Source organism: Piliocolobus tephrosceles, chromosome 4, assembly GCF_002776525.5.
Source record: "Piliocolobus tephrosceles isolate RC106 chromosome 4, ASM277652v3, whole genome shotgun sequence".
In the NCBI taxonomy this organism is placed as follows: Eukaryota; Metazoa; Chordata; class Mammalia; order Primates; family Cercopithecidae; genus Piliocolobus; species Piliocolobus tephrosceles.
The window spans coordinates 6,038,433-6,052,101 of NC_045437.1; the positions used below are offsets into that span (position 1 = coordinate 6,038,433).

A 13,669-nucleotide genomic window follows, 5' to 3' on the forward strand; every position below is an offset into this window, starting at 1 on the left:
GGAGGCAGCATTTTACAGAGCTGAATCTCTCAAATATTGAACTCCGTGTTTAACTATTCAAAACATAATTAAAATTAAGTGTCCACACCTGCATCTTGCATTAGCATTTGCCTATGTATGTCAGTTTCATTTCCATTTTGTGAGCTGTTTTGCATTTTCTGTTTAGTATGTATTCTCGCTATTTCTAACCTTCTAACCTTTTTTTTTTTTCTTTTTTTTTTTAGAAGGAGTCTCGCTCTGTCACCCAGACTGGAGTAGTGCAGTGGTGAGATCTCGGCTCACTGCAAGCTCTGCCTCCTGCATTCTTGCCATTCTCCTGTTTCAGCCTCCCGAGTAGCTGGGACTACAGGGACTGCCACCACGCCCGGCTAATTTTTTTTGTATTGTTAGTACAGACGGGGTTTCACTGTGTTAGCCGGGATGGTATCATTTTGATCTCTTGACCTCGTGATCTGTCCACCTTGGCCTCCCAAAGTGCTGGGAATACAGGCGTGAGCCACCGCCCACTCGCCGCCTTCGATCCTTCTTTCTCCCTTTCTTCTCTTTCCCTAGACTGAGGCAATTTTGTGACTTTTCTAGTGATTTGGAGGTTATACTTCCTGTTTCTGTCTTTCTCATCATTACTCAACCCTGTGAACAGATGTATGGAAGTGGTGCAGCAGGTAAGGAGGTATGCAGGGCTGGAGCTGTCCAGGAGCTGAGACAGTGTCAGCTGGGAGCCGAGACACTCTTAGAGAGTTCCCCAGCTGAAGAAAGTCTCCCTGCCTAAGGTCGTGATGTTTCCCAGGGCAGCCCACACCCCACATCTAATGACTGGTTGATATTGGAGGTGCGGTGTCAACTCTCACCCCAACTCTGCCAAGTCATGCAGCTCCAGAGCAGAGAGCCCCATGGGACCTGCTGGGGCCTGTCATGCCTGCAGCACAGCCCCGTGTCTCCTTAAGCCCCATCCACCCAACCCAGCTTCTCTCACTCGGCTGCAGGGAATGATCCAAACTTCCTGCACGCAAATCTCTAGCAGCGGAGTGTTTCCCAGGGGACCTGGCTTCCAAACACTGATTTCTCTAACAAGTTCTAACACACACCATCACATACAAATGGGCAGTGCCGCTCGTGAAGGGCGATACGAAGAGGCTTATCTGTATATTGGTTCTGGTAATATCCCATTAGTACATTCTCTGGACCCTTTATATTGTAGTTGTTTAAAATGGGTTGAAATTTTAGAGATCTTGATACTGGAAAATGTCATTTGTTGTAACCAAAATCCACCTGGAAAAGCATACCACAGATATTTCCATTTTAATTGTAAAAAGTGAAGTCGTTCGTTCTCTTGACACCAACAATGATCTTATAAATAACCTAATTACCTAATTAGAACACAAATTTGCATCAATTGCCAGGTGCCTGGATACTTGGAGCACAGGGCCAATGTTTTCTAGTTTTTATTAGTTTTTCATAAGGTACTTTAAAATAATCTTTGATGTTGAAGCTTGGCATTGAGGAAGTGAGAGGTAGGCAGTAGAAATTTGTGTTTGACATTAAAAAGCAGTAATGCAATTCTGTGTTTCCTGCTGCAACCAGCTCCAGGGTGCCCTGCCACTAACAGCTCAACAGAAGGGCATGAGGCACCTCTTCCCAGACTGACACAAGGAAATTAGAATAAGAATATATGAACTACGTGATGCTCCTTGGTTCTCAGGGCTGTGATTCGATGACTATGTTAGTTTCTGCTAGTACTGAAGATTTTGCAGCAGCCGAATATGTGAGCAAAGATGACATTTAAGTTCTATATGCTTCACCCACCTCATCTTTGGATCCCCCAATCACAAAGTTTTATTTGCTAGCCAATAGATAAACAAATGATTATCAGTAAACGTGCAGTCTTAGCACCTCGCACCCCAACCAGCCCCCACCTTGAAACACTAGCTGTCGGGTGCCGTTCTCAGTGCACTGCACATATGTTGGGGTGATCAGATCCAACACCAGGTCGTGGGGGCGACGAAGTCTGGCAGAGTCAAAGGATTGAGAAAAAGTTTGAGACGTAAATTGGGACCGGGGGGCATCGCGATCGTGGAGGCTGCGAAGGCCCCGAGCTCTGGGAGCCCACGCTTTTTATTGGTAATCCAACAGAGAAACAGGCAGCGAGAATGTGGGGGTCAAAAGGGCGCGTTGCATAAAGCACATGATTTACAGTTGTGGATGGTTTAGCATTTGCTCTGCTACTTGAGACAATGGAGAGCAGGTTCTTTTAACTCAAGATACAGTCAATCCTGGGAGAGCAAGGAGCAAGGAGCCAGCAAGTCTAGACACATTCCAGAGCCATGAGCCCTGGATTCTATCCAAGCCACCAGGGATTTTATGCCCTGGGCTTAGATTATGGTTCGTCAGGGTAGCCTTCCACCCTTTAGCACAGAGCTTGATGTTCCAAAGGCCAAAAGGGGTTTTAGACCCTGGGCCCCAGACATGTTCCAAGACTCTTTTTACGTTATGTCAGACATGCAAGCCCTGCCTCAGCTTCTTCCAACACTCAGCTTTTTCCTAACACACATATTCACTAACTCAGGCCTCAGCACACCTTTTCGGGTAGGTGCTACCATGTGCCCATTTTACAATGAGGTAATAAAGGCCCAGAGATGTTAAGAAACTTGCCCAGGGCCATACAGTCAAGAAGTAAGGGACTGTATCAGTCATCTATGGCTTTGTAACAAATTACCCCAGGATGTAGTGGCTTGAAACAATATTTAATATCTCACAACTTCTGTAGTCAGGAATGCTGGCAGGGCTTAACCAGGTCTTCTGCTTCAAAGTCTCTGTAAACGAAAATAAACTTCTAAGCCCCTTGCTGACTGAATGGACTCCTTGTGGTCAAGTGTACCCCAGAAAAACCTTAACTCAGCTCCCAGCCATAATGAGATGTGAGGTCAGACACACCTCATTCTACCCCTTCCCTTGTGTGGTTTAGACACAACTGACCGACATTATGTTAAAACAGAGAACGTAAGACTGGCAAATGGACTCTGTGGCAGTAAGAGACCAGATTGTAAACAGGACCCAAAGCCATGCTAGGCAAGGGTTAAGTCACACATCCCCACCCACATTCTTCTAACCACCATGGGTTTTTCTTTTTCTCTAGCAACTAAACAAGCACTGGCCTTGAGATACATTCAACAATTCCAGCTCATCCAGCTCGGAGACATTGACTAACTGACCCCGTTCCACCGGCCATAACTGCAGCTTTGACTTGAACTTCCTGAAATCTCTTTGTAGTACTACAAAGAGCCTGTAGTACAAAGAGATTGATTTCAGTAACTTTCTCCTGACCATGAACTGGTCCTGGCTGGCTGCACACTTGGACGCCTTCATGTCCTGAAAAGACCTTTTGACATATAGGGTCTAACTGTAGTACATTGAAATGTTAAGTCTCCATCCCAAAGTGAACACGGGGGGTATGTTACACGAATGTTTGTTCCATACACATGTGCCAGGACCATCACGAATATTCATAGCTCCTCCTGTCACCTGTTCAATATGCATGTTTAGCCAACCAGTTCAACATTAAAGCTCCTGTCCCAGCTTCTCTTCCTCCAACGTGTTTCTCTCCGGTCTCGGCTGGAGGCTGTGCTTCCCAGGCTGTAGGATGGCCACCTTGCAGGCTGAAACCTTTGCGGGAAATAAAGTCTCCTCTGTTTTCTAAATGTATTAATTGTGGTTGATATGGTTTGGCTGTGTCTCCACCCATATCTGATCTTGAATTGTAGCTCCCATCATTCCCATGTGTTGTGGGCGGGGCTTGGTGGGAGGTAATTGGATCATGAGGGTGGTGATTTCTCACACTGGTCTCATGGTAGTGAACAAGTCTCACAAGGTCTGGTGATTTTATAAATGGGAGTTCCCCTGAACAAGCTCTCTTGCCTGCCGCCATGTAAGACGTTATTTTGCTCCTCATTCACCTTCTGCCATGATTGTGAGGCCTCTCCAGTCATGTGGAACTATGGGTCAATTAAACCTCTTTCCTTTATAAATTACCAGTCTCGGGTATGTCTTTATTAGCAGCATGAGAACAGACTAATACAGTGGTTTTGTATTTTTAAAGTTAACATCTCTCAAGAAGTGGGTCGACTCAAGCCTCAACTAGGGCAGGATCTGTTTCCAAGCTCATGTAAGGGGTTGTTGGCTGGATTAGGGTCCAAGGCAGTTGCTGGATTAGGGGCCCCAGTTCCTTGCTTTTCCAATGCCACACCTTACTTCATCGCAGTAAGGCAGGTGTGAGGACTTACCCAGCAGGCCCAAGGCCACGCTCCCTAACAAGGCCTGAATGCAAGACTGGACCTTAGTTGGCCTCTGGCAACTTGGATTTTGGGAGTGTTCCCACCATCCCAACTGATGCGTGGTTCACTGTACTAAACTGTGTATGCAAACAATACGCCGGGTGCCCGCTCTCCCTGCCAGAGTCTGGAATGTTGGAGGTGTGAGACAGAAGGTGCCCACATGACCCCTGTAAGCTCCCTGAGCACTGAGCCTCTGATGAGCTTCCTTAAAAGACAACACTTTTCATGTGTAATCACAGCTCACTGGGGGAATCAAGGGTCTCCTGTCTGATTCCTCTGGGAGAGGACTCGCGGCGGCCTGCACCTGTTTTTTTCTAGATGTTACCCCATGTGCCTTTCCCTCTGCTGCATTCATTCACAAGCCTTTTGTGTAATAAATCATAGCAGAGTAGGACTATGTGCTGAGTCCTGGGAGTCCTCACCAAACCCAGGGGTGGGTCTTGGGGACCCCAACACAGCACAAGAGTATCACCACCAAGACAGAAGTCGCAGTCTTCTATATAATCTCATTGGAAGTGACACCCCATCGTCATTCTATGAATTAGAAGCAAGTCACAAGCTGCAGCCCACACACACAGGAAAATGCACCAGGACATGAACCCCGGAGGTGCAGGTCAAAGGGGCTGTTGTGGAGGCCCACAGGCCACCGCAGCACAGCCAGCAGTCAAGCCCCTCACCCTCCACCCCAGGCTGCTCAGCATTCGCCAAAGTGAGCAAGAACAGAGACGTCCCAAACCCACTTCCTGAGAAGTGCTAGGGAATGGAGCGCCATTTGCTAGGGTGAAGCATGTATATATACAATCCCAGACTTGTGGATGCCCAGTAAGAATTTTGTCCTCTGGGCTCACAGAGACACAGATACCACTTTTGCAGCACTTAATCATTACTCACTTACTAACTGAATAGATCTAAGATTACCACGTTTTAACACAGAGGGCCCCTGCCTTACAATTCAACTCATGACCTTTTGGCTTTATGGTGGTACGAAAGCAACACGTATTTATTAGAAACTGTACTTTGGATTTTGATCTCTTACCTGGGCTGGTGATCTGGAGTCAATATCCTTGTGATGTTGGGCAGTGGTCCGGAGTTGCTCCATCAGCCACGTGATCACGAGGATAACCAACCAACCCTCTGCAGGGCACTGTGTTACCAGATGATTTTCCCAACTGTGGCATGAACTGTTCTGAGCATGCTGAAGGTAGTCTAGGTGTACTTAATGCACTTTGATGTAGGACATTTTCAACTTATGCTGGCCTTATCAAGACATAATCCCATTGTAAGCTGCAGCATCTGTATTTAAAATTTTGTTAACGTTGGCCCCAGTCCACATAGATCCCCTCCTCTATGAGGGGCAACCAATACTGTCAATTTCTTCTGTATCCTTCCAGTTACTTTACGCACATTCAAAAGCACGTCTGTCTCTAAGCCTGCGTGTTTTCCCCCTTTACACAATGGCATCAGAATGCACATTCTTCTCCACACCTTGCTTTTTTTTCTTCGTGGTCACTGGACTCCGGGACACAGTGAGCTGCTTTAGCCCCTTTGCTGGCCACAGTGTCCGCTTGGGGCCTCTGCACCATTTGTATCCCAGTGCCTCGTCGTGGATGCTGAGGGGTTTCTGCTATTATCAACATTGCATCAAATGACTCTGCAGATGCATTTGACTCATCTGCGGGCCCGTGAAGTGGACTTGCTGGCTCAAAGTTGTCCTTTTTTTTTTAGGAAATATACTTTATTCATCTACTCAACAGGTATGTCAAAGTTCAAAGGAAACAAAGAGTTTTCCGTAAAAAGTTTTTCTCACATTTAAGCACTCCCACCAGAAGGCAACCGCTATTCCCAGCCCATGGGGCTGGCTACTTCAGAGACGCCCTCATCACAGACAAGCCTGCCTGGGCGGAAGCGAAAAATCCTTCTTCAGCCAATGTCTTTTCTTCTGCAGTGCACTCTTTGGGAATCGGAAGACCCTTACCAAAATGCTGATTAGAGAAAGAAAACCCTTCATGTTAGGAACAGTCTTCTCTTGAATGTTGCCTCAGGCTTATCCATGCACCGTATCTGTCCACCTTACTTATCAAGTTTTAAGTTCTCTTCTCCCTGTGTGGTCTGTACTTGCTCACTGCTGCTCTGTTGTCTTTGACCTCTGTGTCCAGTGCTGGAGGCTGCTCTCAGGTGTCTGGTTACCCGGGGTTGTCTAACAAGGCAAGGTGCTCACAGGCAGTGCTGAGTGCGGAAGTGACTCCTCGCTTTGAGCGTAGCCACAGGGTGGTAAAAGAGTGGGTCATTTCCCAGGAACCGTAAGGCCTATCTTACGGCTTTTCTGGAGCTGGACAGTCTCCCCAGAGAAGTATCTTCCAACAATCTCCTTCTATAGACCAAGATCTCAATCCCCTAAACGTTCTGGGGGCTGAGGGAGGACAAGGATGCCGAGAGCACTAACCCCATCCCCACACACCTGTGTGGCCCCCAGGTCCCCCACCGTGCCCGGTGTCCCCAGTCCAGGGCCTGGACCAGCAAGTATCCTTTATCGATAATGGGGCAGGTACAAAGACACTGAAACTGACTGGAAACACTTCCCACTGGCCAATTCCGGGACAACCTGAGAACCAAATGAGAACCAACCTGAGAACCAACCTGAGAACCAACCTGAGAACCAAATAAATGACAGTAAAAATAAACAAATGATGGAATAAAATAGAATCCTTGAATCCATACTGATAGAAATAAATAAAGAAGTAAAGGAGAGAAGAGTGCTTATTCTATGTAGAATGAAAACTAATGATGTAGAAGGGATGAAAAACGGGGAAAAGTCATTTGTAGCTATCGCGGTAAAAACTAGCTAAGGCAAATTATCAAGAAACAGTAAAGCTGGCAGCTAAAAGTTTGATGAGAGAGAGGAATATAGTCTTGAAATGTCTCCTTGCAAAATACTTACAAATTTTTCGGTGGAGAAACTCAGCAGGCAGACACCATATTAATAAAACAAAAAACAACAAAAAAACTTCACCACCACTGTAAAGAGAAAAACCAACATCATCAGCCTCCTGACACAATGCAGCGAAAAGAACACAGCACCACCTCTGTGGTATTCCTGTCAAAAATGCACAAATCACAGGGACACATTAGACCAACCCAAACTGAAGCACATTCAGACTACCTGACCGCTATCCTGCAAAACTGTCTGAGTCATAAAAGACAGACTGTGAACTGTTTCAGACTGGAGTGAACTTGAGACAAGACAGCCAAAGGCAACAGGTGTCACCCCAGACAAAAATTGGACTTGTGACTGCAAAAGACATTACCGGGCCGCTGGAGCGAGCTTGCCGGTTGACCTGCATCTGCATTTCTGACACCTATGCTGCGAGCTGTAAAGAGGGCCTCTGTTTCCAGGAAATACCATAGGCGCAAGGGGGTAACGGAACATGTCTGCAACTTACTGTCAAAGGGTTCAGAAAAAAATGAGTGACATGCAAACACACCAGAAGATGCAAATGCAAATGCAGAGAAATGTTCAGTGGAGAATTTGGGCGAAAAAGAAACAGGAGCTCTTCACGACACAGAGCTTCAAAGTATTTCAGAGTGGAGACTCTAGAGACAAATCCACCAAAGGCAGTGTGTGGTCGGTGTTTGTACAGACCAACACACAGAATGAGGTAGACAGGGAGACAGCAGCCTTCACAGTAAAACTGCTTTCACTGGAGAAAATAAGGATGTATTCTAACACTGCCATTTAGCAGAAAGTCTGTCCTTTCTGCTTCCTAAGAGCGAAAACAAGAATCACACATGTATGTATTTTATCATTAATGACTTTATTTAAATATTTCAAGGATCCCAACCCCATTTAAAAATAAAAATTGTAAAGCACTCCATTCAATAAAAGCACGTAAGTCCCCCTCAACAATAAGTATGACAATTCACGATACAGCTCTTACTCTGGGAGCTTATTTTACCCTTTATTCCAAAAGGCACAGTCATCTGAGGCCTCAGATATTAACCCCACTGTATGTTTATGTCACACCACTAATGTGCAACTCAATGTAATTATTAAAGCTTTTAACGCACTTCCCCAAGAACTTATAGATTCTTTCTATAAGCAATAATTAAAAAAATACTGGACCTTAAGACCAATACAGGCTTAACAAGAGACCTGAAATTTCCGCAAGGGGAGTTTTGCTTCTTGACAGAAGTACCACTGAAAGTCTATTCCCAGCAACAGAAAGACTAGACCCAGCTTGGCCAAAGAAACAAAGTAAAATGAGTGATTTCTAACACGCTAAAAGAATACGTTTTCATCCGCTCCACAAGAAAGCAGTCCTGGTCATTCAGAAGGCTCCTATCGTCCCAACAGTCTGCAGTCATTAGAAATATACGCTTCCCAGGCCACAGGCTTGTTCTGGATTCAGCTTCAGACACCAGTGACACGAAGAGGCCAGTTCTGCGTGTGAGGGATGTGGGCCCCCACTGCCTTGGGCCTGCTCACTGGGGTGGGTGGACCCCCGCAGGGTCACAGCCTGCTGTCACGTCCGGACTGTTGGCCTCTTCTGCATCTGGGCTGTTGGGCTCTCCTGCTCTCTGTCCCTCAGGCACCTCATTCTCCGGCTGTCCAGTGCTGGCTGCACTCTCATTGGTGAGGATAACCCCTTCCTTCTTCTTTTCTCCCAACACCTCCAGCCCCATCATCCTGAGATAATGAAGCCGCTCATTCTTGGGCACAAAAGTTCGAATGGAGGCCTTCCCCCGCCATCCACATAAGACGATGGGGCACTGCAGAGCGTCTGGATTCCTGCAAGCGAAAGTGGCTTCATGCAGAACATTAAACATTCCCATAACTAAATCGAACAAGGTATAACATGCAACTGCTTAAAAAAGAAGACCACAGAAAACCCGTACCCACAAAACTCCCACAACTACTGGGAGGACATTTTCATCTGTGATCCAAGGGGCAGGTTTTCTCAAAGGGAGATGAGCTTCCTTCTTTGTGTCCTGAGTAAGATTCTCACCCTCACTTTCACCTTGCCTCTTTAAGTTCACAATGGAGTAGGCCCCAAGTCTACAGATTTCACACACACTTTCAGTGCTGGCATTTCCACATACTTCCTGCTCAAACTTAACTTACTGTCCCCCGCCCTGCGTCACCTCACCCCACTAAATGAGAAGCGTTTCTCGACAGGCTCCTTGCAGCTCACCTCTAAGTTTCCTAAGTGAACTGAGGCTCCTGAGAGGCTGGGAGACTCAGCCCCTAGCAGGGCTGCCAGAGCAGGACCCAGGACCACCCATCCTTTTGATTCTCAGCGTTTTGCATGATTTGTTCTGTAGGGACCCCACATGGCAATCTGAGCCCTGCTGGGCACACAGTGCTCATTTCCGTTCCCAGCACACAGTGTTACCCACAGTCAAAAACATCCCCGCGTCTCTGAACCTGCGCCGACCCCCCCTACCTTCCAGGCTCCACCTGTCCAGCCAGCTGGCACCAATGCCTCAGCAGAGATGGAAGCCACTATTTCCAACCTCTCTCATGTTACCTGATTTCTTTCATACGGGACTCTGAGCTAGATTTTAGGTTCCCAATGGCCATGTTTAATCACCTTTCCATTTTTCCTAATGTAAAGCAGGGGCACTACGTTGGTTTTAAGAAGTAAAAGGAAAACATAAGAAATTCCCAACTCCCATCTTCTTTAAAAAAAAAAAAATCATTATTCCTGAAGTTGACTTTTCACCTGTGTATTTCACCAAGTAGAAAAGTTTAAATATGGAAAAGTGAATCCACACCTTAAAATATCTCAATGTTTTCTATTGTGGGCCACATGGGACTGTTATTTTAAAAACCATTTCCGTGTCTTTACTCCAACTCTTGTAAAAACACTCAGAAGCCATCAGTCACTCACTAGATGCTCCTGCCCCTTCACCATCCAGACACCATCCGCCTCCAGCAGCTCCCCAGGGTGCCCATGCGCACGGCCTCCCTGACCTCCACAGCCCGTCCATCTGTTGTTCCTTCGCCAAGTGCCTGCCCCTCCCACCTCAGCCCCTACCTGTCCTCTCTCCGCATGGCAGCCTGACAGCCTGAACCCTGAGGACATGCGGCCCCTCGGCCTCCCTGCCAACCTCTTACCTGTCCCTCCTCCTTCCCTCCTTGGCTGGGCCCGCCCCGACCCCCAGCTTGCTCCTACTCAGGATCTGCACTGTGGTGGTTCCTTCAAGCTAGCACTGGATCCCCAGTCTAACACTAACTTCCCAAAGAAATCTGTACAGTGGTTCTACCTATTCACTCCCCCAAATCCCAGTCAGCCCTGGACCCCATTTTATTGCCTCCTCTCAGAAATGGTGTTTCATGTCACCAAGAGGGAGCTGTTGCAGGTGAGATCCTAATTCTGCCATTCATGAGCTGAGGAGCTCTGGGCAGGCCACCTAACTTTCCATCCTGGCTTCCTCCTCTGGCAAGTGCTGCCAAAACCAGCACCTGCTCCCCCAAGGCCCCCCATGAGGATGCAGGGTGAATACATGCAAGCAGCATGGAGCAGTGGTCCTGTGGGGACCGTGAGCGTGAGCGTGAGCAAATCCCATGCTCCAGCCCTAGCACTCCTGATGCAATAACGTGTCGGCAATACACACGGTTGAACCAGCCTTGACGACGAAAGAACGGAACCTCACTCAACTGTCCAATCTTTACACTTACTCTGTACAAGACAGAAATTTTCACTGGTTTCTAATGCTTAAAAAATAAGTACTATGCATTTTATTCTCTATAAGTAAAACTTCATTTAGCCTGAGCTGAGTGTTCTATGAAACCGTATCTTCATGACGACCTATAGGAATATTTTGGTTCTGAAGTTTTCACAAGGCTACTTCTGAGGAACAATCATAAAAGGCCTGAAGAAGGTCCCCACCTTCCCAAGTCACTTTCCTCACCAATGAGAACACTGTAGCTAATGACAAGGCGTGTGCATCTAAGGACAGGGCTTGTACTGACTTACGCAGAATCTGGTTCATACTTCAGCACGATGCTTCCCTTTGCTGGAAGAGAAACAGACACACATTTGCCAAGTTTTCCAGGTAGTGGATGTGTGCGCTGAGCACGTTTCTGCACCTAGTGATGTGTTAGGTATTCTGAAGAAAGAGAACAACAAATAATCTACATTCTTGGCCTCAAGGATCTAGATGGTGAAAAGAGGCCGTCTGGACACATGAACCAAGTCCAAATGACGCAGTAGGGACAATCCGGAAGAGGACCGAGGCAAAAGCCATTCAGGGACTTCAAGGGATGTCACCTGACAAGCCACTCTGAGAAGCAAGGAGGCCGGGGATTAACTGCTGGTTCATTCTTCAAAATTCAAGATTAAATAAACGTAACACCAACTCCCAGAATGGCATGAAATACATAAAAATTGTCTAAAACAATACTGCAATCATCTAAGTGCAGGATTAAAAGAAAACCAGTATAAACAGTTCCCTTATCCTTTACAAGAATCTCTACTTTAAATTGTGGTTCTTGCCTGGAGACGGCAGCGGGAGACAGACTCCACAGAGCAACTTTTATATCCTGAAGGAACGCCAAGTTTTAAACGCAAGTAAGAGACATAACTGCAAGAAGTGATTCATGTACTTCTGATCAAATTGAGCCAAAAATATTAAACAGCAAGTTATTTAAAAAAATAAACAAGAACGAAGACAACAGAAAAACAAAATTAGAAGAGCTTGGAGAAGGGCCGGGCGCGGTGGCTCAAGCCTGTAATCCCAGCACTTTGGGAGGCCGAGACAGGTGGATCACGAGGTCAGGAGATCGAGACCATCCTGACTAACACGGTGAAACCCCGTCTCTACTAAAAAAAAAATACAAAAAACTAGCCGGGCGAGGTGGCGGGAGCCTGTAGTCCCAGCTACTTGGGAGGCTGAGGCAGGAGAATGGCGTGAACCCGGGAGGCGGAGCTTGCAGTGAGCTGAGATCCGGCCACTGCACTCCAGCCTGGGCAACAGAGGGAGACTCCGTCTCAAAAAAAAAAAAAAAAAGAAGAGCTTGGAGAAATGATTTTTATGCTTAGGGGAAAAGGTCACTGGAGTGATGTGAAGTGGAAGCTGATGAAATATAAAAGCAGCAATACGACCAATAATCTACTCCGGCTGGCTAGCAGAAAAGTCAGAACCGCTGGCAAGACTCTGACTTTGCTCTAACACAGGCGATTAAAATCCGCATCTTAGCCAGTCTTGTGAGGCTGTGTACGTTAAAAAACAAATTTACCGGCCAGGCGCGGTGGCTCACGCCTGTCATCCCAGCACTTTGGGAGGCCGAGGCGGGCAATCATGAGGTCAGGAGATGGAGACCATCCTGGCTGACATGCTGAAATCCCGTCTCTACTAAAAATACAAAAAATTAGCCAGGCGTGGTGGCAGACGCCTGTAGTCCCAGCTACTCGGGAGGGCTGAGGCAGGAGAATGGCTGAACCCGGGAGGCGGAGCTTCCAGTGAGCCAAGATCACACCACCACACCACCACACTCCAGCCTGGGCGACAGAGCGAGACTGGGGCGGGGTGGGGACAAAAACAAAAACAAAAATAAATTTACCCACGCACAGAGACCTACTTCCACCCACCCCCGACCTGCTGACAGGCAAGTGGGTCAAGAGCTCTGTCTGCGGGCCTTGCTAGGGCTGCTCACAGGCTGACCCCTCCTCTCCCTGGACTCTCTGGCCCAGCAAGGTGAGCGAAGGCCAGCCCCGCACGCCACACAGACACACCACAGGCTGCTGGGCAGCAGCGGGGTGCCACCAGGGCCTGGGGAAGTACAGCAACCCCAAGATAGCTTTGACCCTTAGCATTCTGAATTATCAATCAGGGATCTACAGAGCCCTCTGGAAATTGATGTAACCATAAATAAACTGAAAAATATGACTGATAAATATGCCCCAGAGTACACCACCTGTATTTCTGCCATCCTTTTAAAAAGGAATACAAGCTATGTGTCTATGCATTTCAAACTACTCACCCAGGTCCTTCGCTTGACTGTACGTCTCACTGCTGAGTTTTCTAAAAAAGGGATTTTCCTGGGTCAATAGTATCTTAACATCTTCCATTGATACAGTAATAATTCTTGAATTAATAAATGGATACAATGTATATATTCCCTGTGTGAATAAACAGAAGGGATACCATGATGTCATTCACCAACAACAACAGCCTGCTCCCCGGCTATGGTGGCGTGTCGAGCCCTCACTACGGCCCCTCCTCTTGGACAGGTGTGGAACCCGCCCCCTACGAGGGGAAACCAGCACCCTGGGTGAGCTCAATAACCTCTGAGGATCAAGTGGCTGGTAGGTGCCAGCCAAGCCCTGAGCCACTCAGAC

At 47.2% G+C, this 13,669-nt stretch overlaps 1 protein-coding gene across 2 annotated transcripts in view; it reads right to left on the minus strand.

Annotated features, from left to right (window-relative positions):
• Nucleotides 1-8,121: 8,121 nt before the first annotated feature.
• Nucleotides 8,122-13,669, minus strand: part of NSUN2 (NOP2/Sun RNA methyltransferase 2) — a 34,174-nt gene continuing 28,626 nt past the window's right edge. Inside the window, exons 17-19 of one of the 2 annotated variants that reach the window (XM_023218234.1) lie at nt 13,312-13,450; nt 11,306-11,345; nt 8,122-9,114 (exon numbers count right to left, since the gene is read on the minus strand). In XM_023218234.1, the coding sequence (XP_023074002.1) occupies nt 8,808-9,114; nt 11,306-11,345; nt 13,312-13,450 (486 nt within the window). In that variant the 3' untranslated portion in view covers nt 8,122-8,807. Of the gene's footprint in view, nt 9,115-11,240; nt 11,346-13,311; nt 13,451-13,669 lie in introns of both variants that reach the window. The other variant, XR_002732901.1, reaches the window with a different exon arrangement.